The following is a 27,165-nucleotide window of genomic DNA, read 5'->3' as shown; positions in this document are numbered from 1 at the left end:
ATCCACTTGTTGTTGGTAATGACGATATTTTACATTCTTCTCTGAAGGAAGGCCAAGATGTCCCCCCACTCTGTACTAAAGCAGCCGGGCAGGCTACGGGTGTGGCTCACTGATGGAGCCTTTGTGTAGAACATAGAAGCCCTGGGTTCCATCTCCACTGGGGCGTGGGCCCAGCATCGGCTCCATTCCCCCAGAAAGACATCAGGCATGGAGTCACGTGCCTATGACCCCAGCACTCGGGAGGCAGATACAGAAGGATTCCCACAAGTTCCAGGCCAGCTGGGACCACATACACAGTGAGATCCTGTCTCAAAACACCTTTTTAAAAACAATACCCCAGAAGGGGTCAAGGGAAGGCCTGGAAGTCCCCTGGGTTCCCTCCGCCAAAATGACCCGTTTCAATTCATGACAAGTTGCTGGTCCCTTGAGAAGTGGGTGCGCCCTGTACCAGAAGTCAATCATTCTCACCTCGTCCCAACACCTCTGTCTCCACACCCTGCCCTTCCTGGGACCCAGTGGCAGCCATTTGCTGCTCCCAGTCCTATAAATGAGAAACCGGACTAAGAGTTAAAAAGACAGGGCACCCCCACCCTGGGAGCACACCAGTTCCTCCTTCTCTCACCTGTCCGCCAGCCACACTGTCCTCTTCTCAGGGGCTGTCAGCAGAGGCCCCTCCCTCACCCTCCCTTGGTGTTCCTTCACATACACAACCCCCCCATCAGTAGGGTGTCCAGGACATTGTGTGACTCAGGAAACAGCTCAGACTGAGGCGTGCAGCAGGCCCAGAAGGAAGGAGGGGCGGTGGAGCCAGAGGAGGTGGCCTTGCCGGGCCACAAGGGCTCTGAGGGTCCTCGCCTGAAGAGGGAGAGGAGATCCGGGCCAGGGGCAGGCGCTCTGGAATGCCGCCCCGGTCCCTGCTGCTGCTGCTGCTGCTGCCCAGTTTCCCAGTCATCCTGACCAGAGGTGAGGCATGCCAGAGGTGAAGGGTGGGGACATAACTCACTTGGGGAGATGCTTGGTGAGGTCAGGGAAGAGGGCCAAGCCCCAGGCTCTGAAGGGACACTGGAAGAAGGAGACTGTGGGAACAATCTGCAGGGATTGATGACGACCCCAGGGGCTGCTGAGGAGTGGGAAGGAGGGTACCCACCCCAGGGAGAAGCCAGCTGGCCCTGGAGTAAGAGGCAGAGGGCTCTTGGTGTGGGACAGACAGGAGAAAAGGTTGACTGCCTGCCGTAGGGAAAAGAGGAGTGAGGAGCAAGAGAGACATAGAAGAGCCCACCAGGTCCCTTTCTGTCCAGCTGTCCCCACCCGCAGGGGCTCGTTGCTGGCCTTTCCTGAAGGAAATCCCTTAGGTGTCTCAGCCATTCACCTCCCAGAAGCGCCCTTGGCTCCCTCCTAATCCCAGTTGTCCAGCTTCCGGGGGATGAAGCTGGGCTGAGCTTGGGAGACTGCAGAATAAACAGGAAGGGGGCTGGAGTAATAACAGAAGTCCTGAATGGAAGGGACCAAGGGACCATGTGGAGACCAGGACGGGGTGTGAGGGAGAGGGAGGGGGTGTGAGGGAGTTAAAGCAGCATGCAGCTGGGCCACATGGGGCTGCCAGTCACTGGCCTCTAAGGAGCACCCGGAGTGGAGAGAGAGCAATCACGGGTCCTTGGTTCCCTTTCCTCCTGTCTCTTCCCCAGAAATTCTGTGTGGAGGTTCCCTGCAACCCTGTGCCAACGGAGGCACCTGCCTGAGGCTATCTCGGGGACAAGGAACCTGCCAGTGAGTGTGCATCATGGGAGTAGGAGCTGGGGAGAGTGAAGGGAGAGCGAAAGCGGGGTGAGGAATGAGAAAAAAGAGACTGGGGAGGAACGGAAGAGGGGCCACCGGCCTGAAGCGTCCCTCCACCCCAGGTGTGCCCCTGGATTTCTGGGTGAGACTTGCCAGTTTCCTGACCCCTGCTGGGATTCCCAACTCTGCAAGAACGGCGGGAGCTGTCAACCCCTGCTTCCCACACCCCCAAGGTCCCCGAGCCCCGCTTCTCCACTGGCCCCCAGATTCTCCTGCACCTGCCCCTCCGGCTTCACCGGAGAGCGATGCCAAACCCATCTGGAAGACGTCTGTCCACCTTCTTTCTGTTCCAACGGGGGCCACTGCTACGTCCAGGCCTCAGGCCGCCCACAGTGTGCCTGTGAGCCGGGGTGGACAGGTGAGCATCTAAGGAGGGGTGTGTTCATCAGTCTTCCTGAGGCTGTGACAAACCCCAGACCCAAGCTCCCCTAGGGTTTGTGCTGGCTCATGGTCTGAGGGTTCCGCTGGCTCACAGTCTGGCGGTTCCTGGTTCCGCTGGCTCACAGTCTGACGGTTCCGCTAGCTCACAGTGGGGGAGTCACGGTGGTGGGAACAGGCTGGAAGCAGGGCGCTCCTGTTTCGTTTCTGTTGCTGTGATAAACACCCTGACACAAAGCAGCACAGGGAGGGAAGGGTCTGCGTGCCTTACATTTCCAAGTGCCAGCCCACTGTTGAGAAGTCAAGGCAGGAACCCAAAGCTGCCAATCACAGCATCCACCATGGGGGACAGAGAGAATAAGACCATCCTCGCTGGCTTGCTCTCATCTAGCTTTCTCCTGTCTGATGTAGTTCAGGACCCTCACCTAGGGAATGATGCTGCCCACGGTGGGCTGAGCCCTCCTACACCCATTAACAATCAAGATGATCCCCAACAGACACGCCCACAGGCCAACCCGACCTAGGCAATTCCTCCATCGGGGCTCTCTTCCCAGGTGAATCTAGGCTGTGGCAAGTTGGGAGCCAAAACTAAGCAGCCCGCAGATGGAGCTGAGCACGGTGCTCAGCTTGCTTCCTTCTTCTCAGGCAGTCCAGAACCCCCGGTCCAGGGAATGGTGCTGCCCACTTTTAGAGTAGGTCTTCCCACCCCACAACCCAACCTAGAAACTATCGCCCAGACACATCTTCTTCTGGCCTCTACGGGTATCAGACACACACGTGGTACACAGACATACAGATATACACACATACACACAAGCAAAACACCCATACATGTGAAAAAAATATGTAAAATGAAAAAAGGGGAAGGAACTGGGGGCAGCTGGACCATGGCTCCGTGGGCAGCACCTGCTGCCAGCCCTGACAGCCTGAGCTCAGCCCCTGGGATCCGCCCCACAGCGAGGAAGGAGAGGAACAAAAAATAGAAAACAGAGCTGGAGATAGCAGCTCATTTGCTAACGTGCTTGCCTGGCCTGCTGCGCGGACGGCTGGGCTCCGTGCGGCGGTGTGTACCTCAGCTGTAGTGGCACACACGCACACCCATACTCAGGAAGGAGAGGCAGGAGAATCAGAAGTTCAAAATCAGAGCAGATGTGGTGGCGCACACCTTTAATCCCAGCGCTCAGAAGGCAGAGGCAGGAGGATCTCTCTGAGTTTGAGGCCAGCCTGGTCTATATAGCAAGTTGCAGGACAGCCAGGACTGTCTAGAGAGACCCTTTGTCAAAAAAAAGAGGGAAAGAAGTTCGAAGTCGTCTTCAGATTCGTGTCAATACGGGTCCTTGCCTTAAAGAAAACCAAAAACTAAATAACAAAGACAAGAAATCCACTCAGAGAGGCAAAGTGACCCAGTAGGGTGCCACTGAGGCTTTTCACCTCCCCCAAGAAGGTCACTGCAGGGAACCCAAGTTTTCCCAGGTTACCCCAATGTGTAAAACTCCACTGTTAGCTACATGTGCTTTCCAAAGCAGAAGATACGAACAGTCTAATTACAACCCTCCTGAGGCACAGCAAAGCTAGGGCAGGGCACGGAGCACCAGGGCAACGAGGGTGTGAGGATAACGGGAGAGACAGGAAAAGAAGCAGAGCCCGTGCACACAGAACGCGGAGTCAGCTAAGCTGCATAGACTAGACCCGAGCAGTGCCCGAACATCCCCCCCCCACTCCACCCCTGTGCCCTGCTGCAGGTGAGCAGTGTCAGCTCCGAGACTTCTGCTCAGCCAACCCCTGCGCCCATGGCGGCGTGTGCCTGGCCACATACCCCCAGATCCAGTGTCGCTGTCCACCTGGCTTCGAGGGTCACACCTGCGAACGCGACGTCAACGAGTGCTTCCTGGAGCCAGGACCCTGCCCTAAGGGCACTTCCTGCCATAACACCTTGGGCTCCTTCCAGTGTCTCTGCCCTGTGGGGCAGGAGGGCCCACAGTGCAAGCTCAGGAAGGGACCCTGCCCTCCTGGAAGCTGTCTCAATGGAGGGACCTGCCAGCTGGTGCCGGAGGGAGACGCCACCTTTCATCTCTGCCTCTGTCCCCCAGGTAGAGTCTCCTGGCAGCTCTCCTACACCCCTCTCTCTGAGCAGGGAGGGTCCTCTCCCCTGGGTGGGCTCCGTGGCTGACCCCACGATCCTGTCAGGTTTCACGGGTCTGAACTGTGAGATGAATCCAGATGACTGTGTCAGGCACCAGTGTCAGAACGGGGCCACCTGCCTGGATGGGCTGGGCACCTACACCTGCCTCTGCCCAAAGACCTGGAAGGGTGAGTTGTTCAAAGCAAGTTCATGGTAGCAGCAGCAATGCCTGCCCCCCCCATCCCCCCGCCTCCATCCTCACCGAGGCCAGCCCTTGTTCCCCTCTCTACACCCCCTGCAGGCTGGGACTGCTCTGAAGACATAGATGAATGTGAAGCCCAGGGTCCCCCTCGCTGCAGAAATGGTGGCACCTGCCAGAACTCAGCTGGTGGCTTTCACTGTGTGTGTGTGAGTGGCTGGGGAGGCCCAGGCTGTGACGAGAACTTGGACGACTGTGCGGCTGCCACCTGTGCCCCAGGATCCACCTGCATTGACCGCGTGGGCTCCTTTTCCTGCCTCTGCCCACCTGGACGCACAGGTGCAGGCAGAGGATGTAGGGGTGGGGTGGGGCATGGAGGGCAAGAAAGCTCCTGGAGGGGGCAACAGGGAGTCCCAAGCAGCCTGCAAGAGCCTTGCCCCTCGGTCTCCCACAGGCCTCCTGTGCCACCTGGAAGACATGTGTTTGAGCCAGCCATGCCATGGGAATGCCCAATGCAGCACCAACCCTCTGACAGGCTCTGTCCTCTGCTTATGCCAGCCTGGGTACTCGGGACCCACCTGCCACCAGGATCTGGATGAGTGTCAGATGGGTGAGGATTCCCCAGCAGAGCCCCTCGGAGGCCAGCCAGGCCTCCGTTCTCAACAGAGGACAGAGCAGATGGTTTAGCAAATGGAAAAACTGAACCAGGCATGATTTAGTGCCACGTAATCCCACGTGCCTGTAATCCCAGAATCCAGGGGGGTCGAAGCAGGAGGAAGCCTCAAGTACATACTGAGTTCCAGGCCATCCTGGAGTTCAGAAGAGGAGCAGGTGGGGCTGGCGAGGTGGCCCCATGGTTAAAGCCCTTGCCACGCAGGTGTGAGGGCTGGAGTTTAGATCCCCAGAAGCCAACAGGTGGCAGGTGCCAGGTGGGCGTGATGGCCCTCTATACTGCCAGCCTCAGAAGGCAAAGACAGGGACTCCCCAGAACAAACTGACTGGACAGATTAGCCACACCTACAATGTCTGGATCTGATATAGAGACCCTGCTTCAGTAAGAAGGGGGGGCGGGGGACAGCCGAGAAGGATTCCCAACATCAACCTTGCACCTCTGTATTCACACACATTTGGGCTCAGCCATATGTGTATGCTCACACACATGCAAACATATAGACACACAAATGCATACCACACACACACACACACACACACACACACACACACACACACAACGCTGATTTTCTTTGGATGAGTCTGGACTTGATCAACCCTTCTCCCAGTGCTCAGCCCTCCAACCCCTCAGGTTGTCCCTTCATCCTCCGTTATAAATACATAGCCCCCTTCCCTGATCAGTCCCGTCTCCACAGACAGCCCCCACGCCTTCCCGAGACTCTAGCCTCCTTGTCCTTCCAGCCCTGGCCTCTGTGGACTCAGCTCTTCTCTCCTCCCAGCCCATCAAGGACCCAGTCCCTGCGAACACGGCGGCTCCTGCTTCAACACCCCCGGCTCCTTCAACTGCCTCTGCCCACCTGGCTACACGGGCTCCCGCTGCGAGGCTGACCACAACGAGTGCCTGTCCCAGCCCTGCCGCCCAGGCAGCACCTGCCTGGACCTGCTTGCCACCTTCCACTGCATCTGCCCACCAGGTACAGCTAGCTGGGTGGGGTCGCGGGTGGGAGAGACAGAGAACTGACTTCAGACCCAGGGGGAATTGCCAGAGTGACCGACCGGAGTCAGCTTTTCCCAGCTAAAGCTGGGGTACCCATGGCCCCTAGGAGAAGCGGGGGGGGGGGGGGGCTGCCCTGTCATGAGGCCGCGCACTGCATAATCCAGGGCCAGGGTACTCCACCCTGGTATTCCAGGATCATCACAGTGTACATCCTGATCCACTGTACACAGTGGCCCAGACAGAATGACAGTACCTTTGCCGCTTTGTTCATACCAGCCCAGCACGACCCCCTTCCTTACACACTCTCCCAGGGAGAGATGAAGTGTCAACCCTTGAAATTCCACATGGGCGGTGTGCTGGAGTCGGCGCAATGGGAAAGAAATGCTGCACGGCCGCCCTAACTCTTACCCGCGGGGCCGCCCACACTCTTACCCACCCACGGGGCTGCCCACACTCTTACCCACGGGGCTGCCCACACTCTTACCCACGGGTCCGCCCACACTCTTACCCACGGGTCCGCCCACACTCTTACCCACGGGGCTGCCCACACTCTCACCCACGGGGCTGCCCACACTCTTACCCACGGGGCTGCCCACACTCCCGCCCCTGGGGCTGCCCACACTCCCGCCCCCGGGGCTGCCCACACTCTCACCCACGGGGCTGCCCACACTCCCGCCCCCGGGGCTGCCCACACTCTCACCCACGGGGCTGCCCACACTCTCACCCACGGGGCTGCCCACACTCTTACCCCCGGGGCTGCCCACACTCTCACCCACGGGGCTGCCCACACTCTCACCCACGGGGCTGCCCACACTCTTACCCACGGGGCTGCCCACACTCTCGCCCGCGGGGCTGCCCACACTCTTACCCACAGGGCCGCCCACACTCTTACCTCCATGCGAGAAGGAGGGAGAGGGCGGTGCACACTGTATCCCCATTGCATAAATTTAAAAACCGGACACAAAGAGGTGGAGTGAGACTTATCCAAGGTCACACTGTCAGTGAGGAGCAGAGCCAAGATTCAAACCCTGGGCTGCAACGGCTTTAACCACCCCACTACTGGAAGCCGAGCAGCACCCAAGCATCACGGCTCAGGCCACACAGACAGGCACAGAGAGGTAGAGAAACTGCATCCAGGGGACAAGTTACAGGTAGCAAGAGGTGTCAAGGCTCCCTGGAAAGAGGAGGGGACAGGGAGGTCGGAGGGCTGACCGTGAGACCATTGAGACCAGGGTGAACTTAAAGGTAAAAATGGGAGCAAGTCTGCTTCTGGGGTGCCTTTATTCAAATCCTCCTGCTCCAGCACCACCACAGCTACCACCATCACCACCACAGCTACCACCATCACCACCACAGCTACCACCATCACCACCACAGCTACCACCATCACCACAAACCACCACCATCATGACTGTCGTTACCGTCATCACCACACCCACCACCATCACTACCACACCCACCACCATCATCACCGTCACTACTACCACCATCACCAACACCACAATCGCCACCATCACTACCACCATCACCAACACCACACCCGCCACCATCACGATCACCACTGCCACAACCACCCACCACCATCACATCACCATCATCCCAACCACAAAGACAACCATCATCACCATCACTACCACCAACATCAGCACCACAACCACCACCACCATCACATCACCATCATCACTACCACAATGACCAACACCACAACCACCACCACCATCACCACCACCACACCCCTGCCAGGATCCCTGTTCCCCTGGCACAGAGGCCTAGATAGCACCTGAGGGCTGAATCACCCTCCAGACAGACGCCCACTTTCCCACTGGACTTCAAGAATCTCCAGGCTGGGCAGCCCACCAGGTGAGCCCCACCCTCTAGGCACACAGAAAGGGCTTCAAAGGGCACTTCCTCTGCAGGCACCCTGCTCCCTGAGCCCGCAGACCTGGGGGAAGCCGTCACACCCCAGAGCAGCTACGCCTCAGGGCTCACCAGCGCAGCTCAGGCAGGACGCACTGGGTTTTACTCTGCAATCCAAGGCAGAGCTGCTGCGGAGCGCAGGGATCCCAGGCAGGAAGCCCAGCGGCCCCTGGCTGAGCCTGGCTGGGCCCCACTTCTCACCCGTCTGCGTCCTCAGGCTTGGAAGGGAGGCTCTGCGAAGTGGAGACCAATGAGTGTGCCTCTGACCCTTGCCTGCACCAAGCAGCCTGTCAGGACCTGCCCAACGGCTTCCTGTGCTTCTGCCTTCCCGGTGGGTGAAGATTCGGGTCCAGCCAAGCTCGGTCCCCGGGAACCCCTGGAGGCCGGCACCCCTCGAAGGCCCCTCCCCCTTGGCCAAACAGCCTGTTTCTCCCTCTCCCTTCTCAGCACCCCGAACTCTTCCGTCTCGTCCCCCATCCTCCCTTGCTTGCTCCCCACACTTGCCTATGTCCTGACACGTCGCTCCCCTGTCCTCGGTGTGCTGCCCTGCACGTCCTCGGGTGGAAGGCCGGCTTTGGCCTCCACGGACGCAGAGAATGTCTCCTTCCCATGGTAACATGAGGGGTTCTTTATCAGTGCTGGGGAGGCAGGCATGAGCGCCCAAGGCAAGTGCTCTACCTCGGATCCAGACCCCCAGCCCAGGCGCCATTGCTACTCCTACTCCCTCACTCTGCACAGGAAGAAAGGAGAAGGGAGGGAAGCTGGGTAGCTTGCCCACAGCCCAGAGCCTCGCAGCCAGCAGGCGCTGAGCTCCACTCTTTGTGTATCGCTTCTGTTGCCCTGCGCCCACCCACCTTGAGTCTCCGCAGAAGACTCACTTTTGCTCACGCTGCGCCTCCCTGCATGATCGTGAACACCGTCCCTTCCCACCCCTTCCCTGCCAGGATTCACGGGTGCCAGGTGTGAGGAAGACATGGATGAGTGTGGCAGTGCCCCCTGTGCCAATGGAGGGCACTGCCGAGACCGGCCCGGAGCCTTCCACTGCGAGTGTCTCCCAGGTAAACTGAGGTTCAGACCTGGGGAGGGGCCGTCGGTGCCGTCCCTGACCCTCCCCCATGCCACAGGCTTTGAAGGGCCACGCTGTGAGACTGAGGTGGACGAGTGTCTGAGTGACCCCTGCCCCACGGGAGCCAGCTGCCTTGACCTCCCAGGAGCCTTCTTCTGCCTCTGCCCTTCTGGCTTCACAGGTCAGGAGACAGGGAAAGGACTGGGAGGGTGTGTGGGCCCACTGGAGGGGGAAGAGCCCACTGGAGGGGGAAGAACCCACTGGAGGGTGTGTGAGCCCACTGGAGGGGGGAAGAACCCACTGGAGGGGGGAAGAGCCCACTGGAGGGCGTGTGAGCCCACTGGAGGGGGGAAGAGCCCACTGGAGGGTGTGTGAGCCCACTGGAGGGGGGAAGAGCCCACTGGAGGGGGGAAGAGCCCACTGGAGGGGGGAAGAGCCCACTGGAGGGTGTGTGAGCCCACTGGAGGGTGTGTGAGCCCACTGGAGGGGGGAAGAACCCACTGGAGGGGGGAAGAGCCCACTGGAGGGTGTGTGAGCCCACTGGAAGTGTGTGAGCCCACTGGAGGGGGAAGAGCCCACTGGAGGGGGAAGAGCCCACTGGAGGTGTGTGAGCCCACTGGAGTGGGGAAGAGCCCACTGGAGGGGGAAGAGCCCACTGGAGGGGGAAGAGCCCACTGGAGGGTGTGTGAGCCCACTGGAGGGTGTTAGATGTTTGGGATGTGAAAACAGAATGAGAGGACGCCCCTTAAACCAGTCACTGCAGAAGGTACTTACAGTGAGAGCCGGAAGTGCGACTCAGGGGCAAAGACCTTGCCAAGTGTGTGTGAGTCCCTGGTTCAATCCTCAGCACCACAGAAAACAGGAGGTCAATGTGACCAACTGTAAACCTGACAACCTGAGTTCGAAACTCAGAGCCCACGTAAAGGTGGATGGAGAGAACTGACTCGCAGGCTGTCATCTGGCCAGTGCCAATGGCACATGCCTGCCAACACACACACACACACACACACACACACACACACCATAACACCATACACACATCATACCACCATACACACACACACACACCCCATACCACCATACACACATCATACCACCATACACACACACACACACACACACACACCATAACACCATACACACATCATACCACCACACACACACACACACACACACACACGCACACACACCATAGCGCCATACACACACCATACCACCATACACACACACACACACACACACACCATAGCGCCATACACACATCATACCACCATACACACACACACACACACACACACACACACACACCATAGCGCCATACACACACACACCATACACAAACACACACCACACACACACACACACACACCATAACACCATACACACATCATACCACCACACACACACACACACCACACACATACCACACACACACAGCACACACACACACACCACACACACACACACACACCACACACACACACACACCATAACACCATACACACATCATACCACACACACACACCCCATACCACCATACACACACCATACCACCACACACACACAGCACACACACACACAGCACACACACACACACACACACACCCCATACCACCATGCACACATCATACCACCACACACACACACACACACACACACCACACACATACCACACACACACACACACACACACACCACACACATACCACACACACACACACACACACCACACACATACCACACACACACACACACCACACACATACCACACACACACACACACACCACACACACACACACACACCATAGCGCCATACACACACCATACCACCATACACACATCATACCACCATACACACACACACACACACACAACACCATACACACATCATACCACACACACACACCCCATACCACCATACACACACCATACCACCACACACACACATACCACACACACACAAGCACACATTACACCAACACACATACATATCTCATACATCACATACACACATATTTCACACACACACCATACATCACACATACAACACACACATCATACAAACACACATACCACACACATGTCACATAAACACACGCGAGCACACACACACAATGAATAAATAATTTTAATTAATTTAGTAAATGTCGCCAGGCGGTGGTGACACACGCCTTTAATCCCAGCACTCGGGAAGCAGAGGCAGGCGGATCTCTGTGAGTTCGAGGCCAGCCTGGGCTACCAAGTGAGTTCCAGGAAAAAGGCGCAAAGCTACACAGAGAAACCCCGTCTCGGGGGGAAAAAAAAATTTAGTGAATGTCACAACAGCAGGCACAGATGCAAGACAAATAGTTGGTTGTCAGGTGGCTTTAAATCGGATGCAGGGTGAGTGCACTTCCTGCTGACCACGGCTGAGTGACAGAGAGAGTGCAGAGGGTCCGATAGGTCAGTCGGGGCCCCTAAACTTTCAATCCACCTGTGACCCCTTTTCACTCAAGAAATTTTTATTCAACCTCAAACCTAAAAGTATATAAAATAAGTATATCAATCAAGCATGCACTGGTAACAAACCATAAAGACACTTGCTTTAAAACAATTCTTTGGTATACATATAATTTGGCCATTTGCTAAAGACCAATAGAAAATTTGCACACTACTGAGATGGATCTGGCTGTTTTCAGAAGACAAGACAAGCCAGATAAACTAACCTGCTGCTCCATGCTGAGAACTGAGAACAGGAATATATGAAGTCTTTGTTTCCTATCATTAAACTGACATACAAGATGGGAAACTCCGTGTGTACCGTAAAAACACCACAGTGTATGACACATGATAATCGCAGATCTGAGCCATGTGTCTGGCCGGCTTTGTCATCGTCATTGAGGGGTAGGGACACATGCAGTAGAAAGTGGGGTGGTCTGTGTGTTCAGAACCAAGGCTGCATGCAGCTGCTGCATGATACAAGCATCTCAAGCTCGTGTTGCCTTTGATTTTTGAATTAATTTTTAGTCATTGTATGTTAGAAAAACTTTACTGTTGTCAAAATTTTGCAACTCCTACATTCAGTTATGAGCCCCCGTGTCTTTCCTTGGGAGCACAGGACTCCAGCCAACAGGGACTGAAAATGAAAAGGCTTTGAACAGGAAGTGGCCTTGAGAACAGAGCAGGTCAAAACAGAAGGCCAGGCAGTGTGCTGAAGGAGAGATGGCGGCTGGGAGGGAAAAAGCTCCACTCGGGGAGCTACAGGAGACCCAGAGCTCAGGAAGGAACAGGGCAAGGACGTAGGGAAGACAGTTGGTGTCCCAACAGAGACCAAGAAAAGACAGGTGCATGGAGAATGAGAAAGCCACGCCCACCGGCCTTTGACCCTTCAGGACATACAGGGGCTTCCGTCCCTCTCAGACTCACTTCCCTCTCCGACCCACCCACACAGGCCAGCTCTGTGAAGTTCCCCTGTGCACCCCGAACCTGTGCCAACCTGGGCAGCAATGCCAAGATCAGGAAGACAGAGCCCACTGCCTCTGCCCTGACGGAAGTCCTGGCTGTGTCCCCGCCCAGGACAACTGCACCTGCCACCATGGCCATTGCCAGAGGTAACACAGCCTCCGCCACGCCCTCCTCCCCATCAGCCTCCGCTAGGACAGAAGAAGACAGCTTGGGGTGGGTGCAGGCCAGTGGGATGCGGCCTGATGGGGAACAGGAAGGAGATGGCAAGCTTCCTTGGGAAAGAGAAGGGGAGACGCAGCTGATGAGCGGTCCCCGGAGGGGAAAGTTTGAGCATCATCAAGGTAGCAGGGGAGAACTAAGGGTCAGGGCAGAGGAAAGCACACACACCAGGGCTGCTGTCTCTCATTACCTAAGTATCTGCTTTGTGTGGACACTTCCTGACACAGAACTAGCCAGGTGTGTTATCACAGGACTGCCGCCCAAGTCAAGGCAAATGGATCAGGCAGCCAAGGGAGGCCACAGCCAGCTATACAGTGAGTTTTGAGGCTGGCCTGAGCCACAGGAAACCCTGGACAGAAAGGGATAGGGAGGAGAGAGACAGAGACAGAGACAGAGAGACAGAGACAGAGAGAGGCAGAGACAGAGAGACAGAGAGAGGGAGAGAGAGAGAGGGAGAGAGAGAGAGAGAGAGAGAGAGAGAGAGAGAGAGAGAGAGAGACCAGAGACAGAGAGAGAGAAACAGAGAGAGAGACCAGAGAGAGAGAGAGAGAGAGAGAGAGAGAGAGAGTTGGTAGAGTGCCTCATCACAGCTACATAGTAATTTGAAGGTGCCAGCCTGGGTACCTAAAATCTTTTTTTTTTTTTTAAGTTTTTTTTTAAAGAAGGAACGGAGCTTAGAGAAATGGCTCAGTGGTTAAGAGCGCTGGCTTCAGGAGCCTGCACGGGACTGAACTAGGGCCCCTGCGTGTGGGTGACAGTTGTGTAGCTTGGTCTGTTTGTGGGGTCCCTGCAGTGGGACCAGGATCTGTCCCTGGCAGATGAGTTGGCTCTTTGGAACCTTTTCCCTGTGGTGGGATGCCTCGCTCACCCTTGATGCAGCGGGGAGGAGCTTGGTCCTGCCTCAACTAGATATGCCATGCTTTGTTGACTCCCATGGGAGGCCTGACCGTTTCTGAGGAGTGGATGAGGGGGGAAGGAGGGGTAGGAAGGAGGTGGGGGAGGGGATGGGAGGAGAGGAGAGAGGGGAAACTGTGGTTGGTATGTAAAATAAATTTTTAAAAATTAATTTAAAAAAAGAAAAAAAAAGAACTCTGGCTGCTCTTGCAGAGGACAGGGGTCCAGATGGTGGCTCACAACCATCACACCTCCCGTCCAGAGGGTCCAACATCTGCTGGTCCCCAGATACACATGCAGGCAAAACACCCATACACATAAAAATAATGGGTAAAAGAGTTCCTTCGAATGGAAAGGAGGCAACCAAGAGTCCAGACCGGAGACAGAAAGGCAGAGGGAGGGAGGGAGAGGGACCCTTCCCTTTTCTTTATGGTCAGATCCTCGTGTGTGTGTGACGCGGGTTGGACTGGGCCAGAATGCGAGACCGAGCTTGGGGGATGCATCTCCACACCCTGTGCCCATGGGGGGACCTGCCACCCCCAGCCCTCTGGCTACAACTGTACCTGCCCCCCGGGCTACATGGGTGAGTCTCTCCCTATCCCATGTCCACTCCAGCCTACAGCCCCACAAGTCAAAGCTGGGACTGTGAGCTCTGCGAGGGGCACTGAGTGTGGGCTGTGGGGGGCACAATGACTCTTGGGAGGCAGGAGGAAGAGGTTGGATGGCGCAGGGGATTATGGGACAGGGGTGAGAAAGGAAAATAAAAAGCATAAAGCAAGACGGTAGGGAGGGGAACCCCACTTTTTCAGAGCTCACCTGTTCCCTCAGGGCTGTCCTGTAATGAGGAGGTAACAGCTTGTCACTCGGGGCCCTGTCTCAATGGTGGCACCTGCAGCACCAGCCCTGAGGGCTATTCCTGCACCTGCCCTCCAAGTCACACAGGTCCCCACTGCCAAACCGTCACTGACCACTGTGTATCTGGTGAGTGCTGTCCTGGGTTGTGAACCACAGCAGGTGACGGGGGCTGGGCACCGTACGGTGTGGGTGGTGTTGCTTTGAAATTTTAACTGGAGGCTGGGGATATGGTGCAGCTGGTAGAGGGCATGCCTAGCACCCATAAAGCCTCGGATTCAACGCCCATCACCACAGGGCATGGTGGTGCTCACCTGTAATCCCTCAGGGGATGGGAGCAGAGAATCAGGAATTCTAGGCCGTCTTTGGCTATGGGTTCAGTTCAATGGGACCCTGTCAAACAAACAGATTAGAAGGGATGAGGGATGGCTCAGAGGGCCAAGGCCCTTGCTGCCAAGCCTAAAGACAGGAGTTCGCTCCCCAGGCCCCACATGGTGGGGGTGAACTGACCCCTCAAGTTGCCCCCTTACCTCCACATGCCCACTGTGACATGCACATAACCCCACCCTATAAATGTAAAAACAATCTTAAATAACTAACTGGACAGCAGTGAGTTGTGCTGGTGAGAGGTGGACAACCTTTGTGCTGGGTGTGACCAAGGTCACAGGCCAGGTTACAGGCATGGAACCCAACCCCTCACAGACTCCTCTCTCCAGCCTCGTGCCTCAATGGGGGTACCTGTGTGAGCAAGCCTGACACTTTCCTCTGCCTCTGTGCCACGGGCTTCCAGGGGCTTCGCTGTGAGGGGAAGATTGGCCCCAGCTGTGCAGACAGGTGAGCAGGGTGTGAGGCCCCCCCAAGAAGAGCAGAGGATCCCTCAGCCCCCCATTTCCTCTCTACCTCTCCTCGGGCTCTGTGCTTCCACAGCCCCCACACACACACACTCTGGCTGCTCCTCCTCCACGGAGCTGACCTACCCTTTCCCCACAACCAAACTTGTTACCCCGCATTACACACTCCCATCACCTTCCCACACACCATCTCTGTCTTGTCCAGCCCCTGCAGGAACAAGGCGACCTGCCAAGACACACCTCAGGGCGCCCGCTGTCTCTGCAGCCCTGGCTATACAGGAAGCAGCTGCCAGGTGAGGTGCAATAAGCCAGATGTGCCTAGCGGGAGAGGCTGGAGAGCTCTAGCTAGTGGGGTCCCGGGGACTAACGGGTGAGCAACGGGGAAAAGATGTCTAGGGTTAGCGTCTCACTGGGGTGTGAGGTGAAGAAGGAAGGAAAGCCAGGCATGGTGGTGCACACCTGTAATCCCCACGCTTGGGAGACAGAGGCAGAAGAATCGAGAGTTCAAGGCCAGCCTCAGCTACATAGCAAGCCCGAGGCCAAGTCTGGGGGTCGGGGGTGAGCTGGATGAGTTTCTGACCCTGCAGACTGTGCTGAAACGGGAAGAGAGAAGTCAGAGGGGGTCGTCATCGGCTCAGGCCTTCCGCAAGCACGGCATCTTAGAAATGAGAGCGTTTGCTCGTCTCTGGGTCTCAGGAGCGCCGACCTTCCTATCTCCTATTCTCTTCCAACCCTCAGACTCTGGTAGACTTGTGCGCCCAGAAGCCCTGCCCGCACACTGCCCGATGCCTCCAGAGTGGACCCTCCTTCCAGTGTCTGTGCCTCCAGGGATGGGCAGGACCTCGCTGTGACCTCCCCCTGTCCTGCCAGAAGGCTGCCATGAGCCAAGGTACCACCCCCGGGACCAACTGGGGAGCAGAGTCCTCCTTTGTCCCAGGCCCCAGGGCAGCCACACAGCTTGGGTCACAGCCAAAACAACCAAGAGAAACTGGATTAATGTATTCCACAGTTCAACACACAGGACAGTCTTACAACAGCTCCACTGTTACTATATTTAACATCAACAGCCCAGGCAAGACTCCAGTGTAACACAATTACTAGCATGTCTCACCTGGAGTCACCCGGCTCCACCACGGTTCCAGAGCGCCACTGGAGTGAACCCAGGGAACGCAGCAGCACCAACATCTCACCTGCCCAGCCTCTTAGGGAATACTCGGAGTGGGGGGGGGGGGAGCAGTCGGCGGGGGCAGGGCCAAGAACCCTTCCACCCCGCTTAGCTCCACCCCTTCCTGTCTGTCTGTCTGTCTTCCCAGGCATAGAGGTCTCTGACCTGTGCCAGAACGGAGGCCTCTGTGTAGACAGGGGCTCCTCCTATTTCTGCCAGTGCCCTCCTGGATTCCAAGGCAGGTTATGCCAGGATAATGCGAACCCCTGTGAGTCCAAGCCTTGCCAGCACGGGGCCACCTGTGTGGCCCAGCCTGAGGGCTATGCCTGCCAGGTAAGAGGTCTAGAGGAGCAGAGATGTGACAACACAGGAGGGGTGGTGAGAACCTAGCTTACCCAGTCCTCTCGTCCACTGAAGCCAGGACCCAAACACCCACCAGGTCAGGCCATCCCACCTCCTACATCTTTTCCCTTCACCTTTTTCCAACCCTTGCCTCCACATTTGTCCTTCTGCTGGTTCAGTCTTGACCCCACTGCCAAGGGGATCTGCTAAAACAGAGGCTGACCTGTCCCTCCCTCATTAAGACCCCCAGGGACAACTTCTTCCAAAGCCCTGCAGCATATCTCTTCCTGCCTGTCCCTCGGCCACATCTGCTCTGTCCCACCCCCTGCTCCAGCATCACAAAGCTGTTTCCACCTTTGAGCCTCATCCTCCACTGCTGCTTGGCCTAGAACAGCCCCTTCCCGACTCTTCCACTGCAGGATGACCTGGAGGCACCTGCCTCTGGAAGATGTTTTCCTCTGAGCTGGAGGAGGGCTTCTCCTCGCTGGTCCAGGCCACTCTCCAGGAAAGAGAGGAAATGCCGGGATTAAAGCACAGCCAGTCTGAATCCTGTGCTCAGAAACACAACTGTTTTTTAAATGTTGTGTGCATGAGTGTTTTGCCTGTATGTGCACACACGTGTGCCCAGTACCCACGGAGATCAGAAGGTAGATTCAGATCCCCTGGAACTGAGTTGCTGATAGTTGTAAAGCACCATGTGGGTGCTGGGAATTGAACCCAGGTCTCTGGAAGAGCAACAAGTGCTCTTTTTCCCCCCAAGACAGGGTTTCTCTGTGTAACAACCCTAGCTGTCCTAGAACTAGCTCTGTTGACGAGGCCGGCCGTGAACTCACAGAGATCTGTCTGCCTCTGCCTCCTAAGTGCTGGGATTAAAGGAGAGCGCCACCACGACCAGCAAAGAACTGTTTTGTTTGTTTGTTTTGTTTGCCTTTGTGTTCTTAACTGCTGAGCCATCTCTCCTGCGCCTTACCCTACCCACCCCGCAACACTTCTACATTCTTTCTTTCTTCCTTTTTTTTTTTTTTTTTTTTTTTTTGAGGCTTGGTCTCATGTAGCCCAGACTGGTCTCGAACTCACTATGTTGTTTTGTATGACCATAAACTCTCTTGCTTCCACCTAGTCAGTGCTGGGATTGTAGATATGCACCCCCACACCTACTTTATAGTTGTGGGGATCACACGCAGGACCATGTGTATGCTAGTGTCCTCGTTGGGGTTTCTATTGCTATGTGAATGAAAATGGGCGCAGTAAAGAAATAGCCCTCTCATGAGTGAAAAGGGAAAAGTTTATTCCGAACTGCAATGGCTGTCTTCCAGGAAAGCAGGGAGAAGGGACAAAGGGGAGGTTTTCCAGGGTTAAATGGGAACTGGAGAAAGGGGGCCTGTGAGCTGGGACTGGGGGAGCCCAGAGCTAGCATTGACCTTGACCATAGGCACCACAGTCGCATGTTAATGGAAGGGCCACAAGCCCCTCTTGCCAAAGATAAGGAAAATGTCTCCTTTTTAGCTAGCAGGAACTTTCTTCCAGCCCCCGAGGGAATGGGGTCTTTTGTCTAAATTCGGACCTTGGTAAAAGGACTTTCTTGGAGGACTAGACACTGTGAAGAGACACCACGACCAGGCAACTCTTAAAAAGGAAAACATTTATTTGTGGCTGTCTTATACTTCAGAGGTTTAGTTCGTTATCACGGCGGGGAGCCTTGCAGCATGCAGGCAGCCATGGTGCTGGAGAGGTAGCTGAGAGTTCTACACCTTGACCAGCAGGCAGCAGGAAGAGACAGTGAGCCACCAGGCCTGGTTTGAGCTTCTGAGACCTCAAAGACCACCCACTAGTGATTTTCTTCCTCCAACAAAGCCACACCTACTCCAACAAGGCCACTCCCTATGGACGTATAGGGGGCCATTTTTATTCAAACCACTACACAAAGCAAACACTTTACCCATTTAGTTATGTGTCCCAGCATCGCCATATCTAACCCTTATGAACATCAGGGACGACCCTGTCTCAAAAATGAAGAGAAATGTATCCTGGTTAGTGAACCTCTGTGCACCCACCATTCAGCTCCACGTCCTCATGAAACTCCCTCCTCCAAAAGTTTCCAAAATGCCCTCCGCGCATTCCTACAGCTCTCTGGATTCTCTGTGCGTCCATTTCCTCCGACTCTCCAAAGCCTCCCTTCTGCCATGTCATCTGGCAGAAGCACAGAACTTGGGACTTTGCTCTCACAAGCAAAACCACAGTGTGGCTTTGATCGCAGCACCTGACAAGGCCATGTGACTCTCCAGAGTATCCTCGCCTTTCTGCCAACTATCTCGTTATCTGTGGAAAGAGGGTTAAATGAGATAACACTTCTCTGCAGTGGCTGAGAGGAGGGTGGAAAGTGATGCATTTACACAATCAGTGCGGTCTCTCTGTTGACTAAGCAGCACGGAGCAGGGATGAGCTCTTCTCTCCCCTTTATCCGCGCTACTTAAAAAACTGGCTCAGCCAAGACAGCACTTGCCTCACAGGCCTGGAGAGCTGAGTTCAGATCCCCAAAACCCAGGTACAAAGCTGGGCTCAGCAGCACAAGCCTGTAATCCCAGTGACAGTGAGATGGTGAGATGGGAGGCAGAGACCGGCAGATCCTGGGGAGTTAGTGGGCCAGCTAGCCTGGCCTAGGCAGCAAAGTTCCCAGCCACTAAGAGGCCCTGTCTCAAACAAAAAGTGGAAGAGTCCTCTTACCTACACACACACACACACACACACACACACACACACACACACACGCACGCACGCACGCACGCACGCACGCACATGTCACAAGCAGGTATTCAAGAGACACAGATCAATGTATAATGCATTGGAGGGTAAGTCGGTAGGGGAAAGGTTTCACCAAAAACGAGGCAACGCTCAGTGTCACACTGTTTGGACCGTGGGCTACACTCTCTCACTGAACAGTAGCATGTCGGGTGGCCCTGACAGGCTGTGGTGGATGAGGAGTCCGGCTGCTGAGGCAGGAGGCTGGCAGACCAGCTCAGCTCAGCTCACCTACTGCCCCCGCTCCCCCCCCCTCCAGTGTGCCCCAGGCTACGAAGGACAGAACTGCTCCAGAGAACAGGATGCTTGTCGGTCTCAACCCTGCCACAACCACGGAACCTGCACCCCCAGGCCTGGAGGCTTCCACTGCGCCTGCCCCCCAGGCTTTGTGGGGCTCCGCTGTGAGGGGGATGTGGATGAGTGTCTGGACCGACCCTGCCACCCCGAGGGCACTGCGGCCTGCCACTCCTTAGCCAATGCCTTCTACTGTCAATGTCTGCCCGGACACACAGGTGAGGCCTGGGGTCTCTGGGGCACAGTCCCAAAAGACAGCCTGGCTTTCTCACCCTTTGCCGCCTCCACACCTCTCCCCAGAGAAGGTGCCCCAGCATCCTCTGGCCCACATACCATGCGCTGAACCAAGTGTCAGGAGCAAGGCAACACAGAGCAGTGACTGAAGCCATGTGTGATCTCCAATCTCACCCCCACCACAGGCCGGCGGTGTGAGGTGGAGACAGACCCCTGCCAGAGCCAGCCCTGCTCCAACGGAGGGTCCTGTGAAGTCACAGCAGGGCCACCCCCTGGCTTCACATGCCACTGCCCCAAGGTAAGTGCGGCAACACCCATTTCCCTTCTCCCTACACTGATGAAAGGTAAGAATGCCAGAGCCAGAGCCAGAGCCCCGGGGCGGTGAGTGGGAAGCGCTGGAGACAGAATAACTAACTGGTGAGGGCCCAAGTTCACCCTGGTTCTCGGGAACAGGGAACAGCACAATCAGATGGCAGCACTTGGTGAGGCAGGCAGATCGAGAGTTCAAGGTCATCCCTGGCTACACAATGACTTTTGAGGTCAGTCTGGGCTGTATGAGACTATCTCAAAACACAAAATGAAACAACAATACCAGCCCTTCCTTGAACGGCTTTAGATAAGTTCTTTAGACTCTGTGTGTGGGGACAGGTGTGTGTGAGGGGCTCAGGGCAGGAACTGGCTGAAGCCTCAGTTAGGACAACAGGACAACCTTCATTATCCCAACATAACACTCATGGGCCCAACCCAGCGATCACCATAGCAAACACTTTCCTCTGCTTATGCCTTCCTCCTGTTAACCCTGGGAAGGCAGGGGAGAGCCTGTGACCCGTCTCCAAGGACACAGTAAGTGGTCGACTGCACTGGCCGATTAGTCTTCATGCACTTGGACCCTGAAACTGAGCATGGCTGCAGAGCCGCACTTGACCCGTTCCCACCAACTGTGGAGTTAGCCGGGGACTTAGCTGTAACATCCATTACAATTGCCTTGGTGCTCTCCCAGGTCCCTCCCGTATACGAGTCTAGAGCCCTCTGTGCAGGGTTACCCCAGCCGTTGCCCTCAGGGAAGACTGATCAAGGTCCTTCTGTGTTCTCTCTTCTCTGCCACAGGGTTTTGAAGGCCCCACCTGCAGCCACAAAGCCCCTTCCTGCGGCATCCATCATTGCCACCACGGAGGCCTCTGTCTGCCCTCCCCTAAGCCAGGCTCCCCACCGCTCTGTGCCTGCCTTGGTGGCTTTGGGGGCCCTGACTGCCTGACACCCCCAGCCCCACAAGGCTGCGGGCCGCCCTCACCCTGCCTGCACAATGGTAGCTGCTCTGAGACCCCCAGGTTGGGCAACCCTGGCTTTCAATGCTCCTGCCCTCCTGGCTCTCCAGGGCCTCGGTGCCAAAGGCCGGGGGCAAATGGGTGTGAGGGCCGAGGTGGTGATGGGGCTTGTGATGCCGGCTGCAGTGGCCCAGGAGGAGACTGGGATGGAGGGGACTGCTCCCTGGGGGTCCCAGACCCCTGGAAGGGCTGTCCTTCCCATTCCCAGTGCTGGCTGCTTTTCCGGGATGGGCGGTGCCACCCACAGTGCGACTCTGAGGAGTGTCTGTTTGATGGCTATGACTGTGAAATCCCTCCAACCTGCACGTGAGCCTCCTGGAGCCCCGGAAGGAGAGGCGGGATGGGGTGGAGGTGGGGAGACACACATGCCCGAGTTACAGGATGACCAGCACTGGACTCCATGGAGTTTCCACGCTAAGGAAAATTCTGGGTTCCGACCCAGAGGAATGGAGTGACTGACACTCTGGGGCACAGACCGCCTTTGTCTGGACTCCTGAGAGCTCCAAGGTCTCAGGCCTCAGCTTCCCTCCCCCAGACTTTCTGCCATAGAATACCTCCCCTGACAACCAGCACTCCCAAGAGAAAGGGTCTTGGATCCTCTTCCTGGGAGAGGGGCAGGATGAAAGGCTGGTCTCAGGAGACTGTCAGTAGACGTCAGGGTGTTTGGCCACCACCTTTAGCATCTACAGTGGCAGAGGCCGTAGAGAGGCCTGAGTCCATCTCTCCTCTACCCACAGCCCAGCCTATGACCAGTACTGCCAAGATCACTTCCACAATGGACACTGTGAAAAAGGATGCAATAGCGCTGAATGTGGCTGGGACGGGGGCGACTGCAGGCCAGAAGATGGAGACTCAGAGTGGGGGCCCTCCCTGGCCCTGCTGGTGGTGCTGAGTCCGCCAGCCCTGGATCAGCAGCTGCTTGCTCTGGCCCGAGTACTGTCCCTGACTCTGAGGGTCGGGCTCTGGGTGAGGAAGGACAGTGATGGCAGGAACATGGTGTTCCCCTATCCGGGGACCCGGGCCAAAGAGGAGCTCATCGGAACTCGGGATTCCTCTTCATGGGAAAGACCAGCCCCTCACAACCAGCCCCTGGGCAAGGAGCCAGACTCCCTTGGTGCTGGGTAAGCAAGAGATGGAGGGAGGGTCGCATGTTAGTTATTTAAATGGCGCTGGAGAAGGGGACCAGGGGCTCGAGAGTCCCTGATGGACCTTTCCTCCAGGTTTGTGGTGGTGATGGGAGTGGATCTGTCCCGCTGCGGTCCTGAACACCCTGCATCCCGCTGTCCCTGGGACTCCGGGATCCTGCTGCGCTTCCTTGCGGCGCTGGCCGCAGTGGGAGCCCTGGAGCCTCTGCTGCCTGGACCCCTGCTGGCTGCTCACCCTCAAACGGGGACCAGTAGGTGACCCCTACCATTTCCCTCGACCTTTGCCCATGCCATCTCTGGGAGAGATCAGACTGAGAGCCAAAGGGGAACTTGGTCTCCCTGACACCCCTTCTTTGAAAGGAGTCTCCCTCTGGGCCATCCATTCAGCGGCCTCCCTATTTCCCTAAGCACTCTGTACTAACCTCTGCCACAGTCCTACCACCAGCCTTGGGTTCCAGCTCATAAAAGAACAGTAACTATCACACATACCACATCCTATGCTATGGGCTCTCCTCCAAGCATTTTACCATTAACACATTTAACTACATGAGACGGGTGAGGAAACTGAGGCAGGCTACTCCACTGGCTCGGTCTCACCAAGAATGCTGCCCTTTGTGGTTCTCTCCTCCCAGGGCCCCCTGTCAGCCAGCTTCCCTGGCCTGTGCTGTGTTCAGTGGTGGCCGGGGTGCTTCTCCTTGCCCTAGGAGCTCTCCTTGTCCTCCAGCTCATCCGGCGCCGCCGGCGGCAGCGGCGAGAACATGGGGCCCTGTGGCTGCCCCCTGGTTTCGTTCGAAGGCCTCGGACGCAGCAGGCGCCCCACCGACGGAGGCCCCCACTAGGCGAGGACAGCATCGGTCTCAAGTGAGACTGAGAAGGCCTCGGGACTCAGGGAGGGGAGGGTCAAGAGAGCTAAGAAAACCGCTGCAGACGTGTGGGGCTTCTGGAAATGCTGGAGGTGCTGGTGGGCCCTAGCCTACATAACCTCGAACTCCTCACCCCACCCAGGGCGCTGAAGCCAGAGGCAGAAGTGGATGAGGATGGAGTGGCCATGTGCTCGGGCCCTGAGGAGGGAGAGGAGGTGAACCGGGTGTAAAGGGTGGGGTGGGAATGGTCCAGCGGTGCCAGCGGTGCTGGGGAGAGGACAACCTGGTGGCTTTCACTGATCCTTGCTCTTGCCCCAAGGCTGAAGAAAGGGCCTCAGCCTCCAAGTGCCAGCTCTGGTCACTGAACAGCGGCTGTGGAGAGCTCCCACAGGTAGCCATGCTGACCCCTCCTCAAGAGTGTGAAATGGAGGCTCTGGACATGGACACTCGTGGACCTGGTACACAACCACCCTAGACCAAAACAAAACAAAACAGAATCCTACTCCTGACCCTTTTTTAGAAGCAAAGCCCATTAGAATCCAAACTGGAACCTTTAGAACAGTGGCTCTCGGAGCAGAGACCTAGGACAGGACTACATGGGGGTCTGTCAGGAATGCAAACTCAAACCCTCAGCAAGCTGAGGCGGGGAGCAACCTAACCAAACCTCTACATAAGTATGACTCAGGATCAAGCCTGAGAACCTTTGAGAATTAAAGCCTTCTTGCTCCTGTTACTGAGGAGACACGAAGAGCTGGACGTAGTGGTGAATCACGCCTTTAATCCCAGCACTTGGGAGGCAAGTGGATCTCTGTGAGTTTAAGACCAGCCTGGTCTAGCGAGTCCCAGGACAGTCAGAGCTCAATCCCTTTCTCAACCTCCTCCCACCCCCCATAAAAGGCAGAGCTTGTCTTCTGGCTGAAATTCTCCCAGCAGCCAACTTATTCTTCTTGTTTTCTTCCCATTGACCTAGTATCCATTCTCACCCACAGATGGGGTAACACGCCTGATGTCAGCAGTCGTCTGTGGAGGAGTGGAGTCCACCATCGTCCAAGGACCGTGGCTGGGAACTCCTGAACCCTGGGAACCACTGCTGGATAGAGGGGCCCGGCCCCAGACTCACGCTGTGGGCACTGGAGAGACACCCCTGCACCTGGCTGCCCGATTCTCTAGGCCAACTGCTGCCCGCCGCCTCCTTGAGGCTGGAGCCAACCCCAACCAGCCTGACCAGGCAGGGCGCACCCCACTTCACACTGCAGTGGCTGCTGATGCTCGGGAGGTCTGCCAGGTCAGCGCTCACTGGGGTCCCTGCAGGAGGTAGGAGGAAGCTTGCAAGTAAAATGGAGAGGTTTTCTCTAGGGTTTGACAAAGAGGAAACTGAGCCGAAGAGGAAGGCGGCAGACAGCGACTGGAGAGGGGGTTGGAGGGCCTACCATTTAATCCCAGCACTGGAGAGTCAGAGGCAGGCAGATCACTAGGAGTCCCAGACCTTGTCTCAAAACCAAAACAGACAACAAAAGCGTGTAAGGGGCCTGCCCTAGACGTCCAGGGTAACGCAGGGGTCACAGGCCCTTTCTGCCTCCCCAGCTCCTACTGGCCAGCAGGCGGACTGCTGTGGATGCACGCACAGAGGACGGGACCACACCTCTGATGCTGGCTGCCCGGCTGGCAGTGGAGGACCTGGTTGAAGAACTGATCGCCGCCCGAGCGGATGTGGGAGCCAGAGATAAAAGGGGTATGGTTGGAGCCGGTGTGCTATCGGAATGCTGGGCAGAGCGGGAATGAGGCGAGGTTCAAATAGCAGGCGTAGCAGGGACAGGCTAGAGGATACCCCTCCTGTGTGTATGGAGTTTCCCCTTCGCCGTCAACTACACATCTTGCCTCAGTCCATGAATCCGGGATGGAAGAAGTATCGGCGGGAACGGGATGGGGATACCCCGGTCCCACCGATCCAGAACAATACCCATTGTCCCTCCCGCGCGCCGATGACGTCACCAGGGCAACGCTTGCAGCCGACTGTCGGTTGCCAGGGCAACGCTTCCCGCCTGTGAGGAACCCAAGTAGCTCTCCCTTCCTCCCCCCCTCCCGCCCCCATCACGAAGGCCAGAACCCGTGGGAAACTGGAACGCAGGAGTCTGGTCCCCCAACTGCGGGGTAACGGCTCCCATGTGGTACCCTAGGAAAAACCGCACTGCACTGGGCCGCTGCTGTGAACAACGCCCGAGCTGCCCGCTCCCTCCTCCAGGCTGGAGCTGATAAAGATGCCCAAGACAGCAGGGTGAGCCCCTGCGGCAGACTCCCCACAGAACAACCCAAAAGCACGGGAAACCAGAAAGCTCAAAGGGGGCGGGCCCAGCGCCTGGTGGGAGGAGACTGACGCCCGGTGGGCGGGGACTCTGACCGCCCCCCCCCCCCGGGCTTCCCGGTCTCCGCCCCGCAGGAGCAGACGCCGCTGTTCCTGGCGGCGCGCGAAGGGGCCATGGAGGTGGCGCAGCTGCTGCTGGAGCTCGGGGCGGCCCGAGGACTGCGGGACCAGGCCGGGCTGGCCCCGGGAGATGTGGCCCGCCAGCGAAGCCACTGGGACCTGCTGACGCTACTGGAGGGGGCGGGGCCGCCCACGCTGGAGGCCCGTACGCACGCACGCACCGCGTCAGGGGGCGGGGCCGCGCCGCGCTGCCGGACGCTGTCGGCGGGAGCGCGCCCGCGCGGGGGCGGAGCCAGTCTGCAAGCTCGCACTTGGTCGGTGGACTTGGGGGCGCGCGGGGGCGCAGCCTATGCGCGCTGCCGGAGCCGGTCCGGAGGCTCCGGAGGCCCTCCCTTGCGCGGCCGCAGGTTTTCCGCGGGCTCCCGTGGGCGACGCGGGGCCAGGGCGTCACAGGATGACTGGCCTCGCGACTGGGTGGCCCTGGAAACCTGCGGCTCTGCCCGCAGTGCGCCGATCCCGCCTCCGAGCCTGACCCCATCCCCAGAACACGGATCCCCTCAAGTTGCCTGGGGTCTTCCAGTCCACCAAGAGGTGCCCTTAAACTCGGGCGGAGAGAATCAAAACTAGGCAGCTGCATGGAGGGGAGGGAGTGACAGGCAGTCTGGAAGACTCCAGACTTAGCAGTATGCTCGCTTGTCTTCCCCATGGAGTATGCACAGCACTGGGAAGAGGGTTTAGGATGCCCGAATGACACGTGCCGGGCTCTTCCTGGAAAATAGAGCAGCTACAAGAGGACAAAGTGGATTTTGAGAATCCCTAGACTGGAACCAAGAACTGTCGGCAAATTGGGTGTAAAATGTTTCTTGTGTATGGTTTCCCAAAGGGAACCTCTGCGATCCACTACCCACAAGTAGCTGGCAAGTATTTATTGAGCACCTACCATGTGCTGGGCGTTGTGTGGATGATGAAAGGTAACCAATGGCTCCTCCAGCTGATGACTCCTTGCCCTCCCTCTGCCCCTCCCTCCACCCCCCAAGTGGCGCAGGGATGAGGCTTTGCTCTCTACCGACTGCTATCTCTAAGAACCCCAAACTCATGAATAATAAAGCTGATTTAAAGTGTTACTCA

General features: G+C 57.0%; 1 protein-coding gene across 1 annotated transcript; it reads left to right on the top strand.

The window, feature by feature from the left end:
* Nucleotides 1–878: 878 nt before the first annotated feature.
* Nucleotides 879–27,161, top strand: Notch4 (notch receptor 4). Its single transcript, XM_028887915.2, has 30 exons — nt 879–963; nt 1,686–1,767; nt 1,899–2,194; nt 3,957–4,304; nt 4,402–4,524; nt 4,638–4,874; nt 4,990–5,145; nt 5,987–6,181; nt 8,339–8,452; nt 9,066–9,179; nt 9,246–9,368; nt 12,619–12,778; nt 14,183–14,328; nt 14,574–14,726; nt 15,314–15,431; nt 15,654–15,741; nt 16,187–16,337; nt 16,762–16,946; nt 20,014–20,266; nt 20,468–20,580; nt 21,390–21,913; nt 22,345–22,728; nt 22,828–23,003; nt 23,385–23,613; nt 23,758–23,830; nt 23,935–24,073; nt 24,605–24,900; nt 25,200–25,347; nt 25,793–25,890; nt 26,053–27,161. Exons 1-30 carry the CDS (start codon nt 900–902, stop codon nt 26,662–26,664), a joined length of 5,898 nt encoding a protein of 1,965 aa, XP_028743748.1. The 5' UTR covers nt 879–899; the 3' UTR covers nt 26,665–27,161.
* Nucleotides 27,162–27,165: the final 4 nt, after the last annotated feature.

The sequence above is a fragment of the Peromyscus leucopus genome, chromosome 16_21 (assembly GCF_004664715.2).
Source record: "Peromyscus leucopus breed LL Stock chromosome 16_21, UCI_PerLeu_2.1, whole genome shotgun sequence".
Lineage (NCBI taxonomy): Eukaryota > Metazoa > Chordata > Mammalia > Rodentia > Cricetidae > Peromyscus > Peromyscus leucopus.
Note: the sequence above shows the minus strand (reverse complement) of the source record. Positions and strands in the feature narration are given on the sequence as shown.

Coding starts and splice junctions, on each gene's coding strand:
- Notch4 (XM_028887915.2), top strand. CDS start 900: ATGCCGCCCCGGTCCCTGCTGCTGCTGCTGCTGCTGCCCAGTTTCCCA. Junction 24,901..25,199: donor ATGCTCGGGAGGTCTGCCAG/GTCAGCGCTCAC, acceptor CTGCCTCCCCAG/CTCCTACTGGCCAGCAGGCG. Junction 25,348..25,792: donor GGGAGCCAGAGATAAAAGGG/GTATGGTTGGAG, acceptor GTGGTACCCTAG/GAAAAACCGCACTGCACTGG.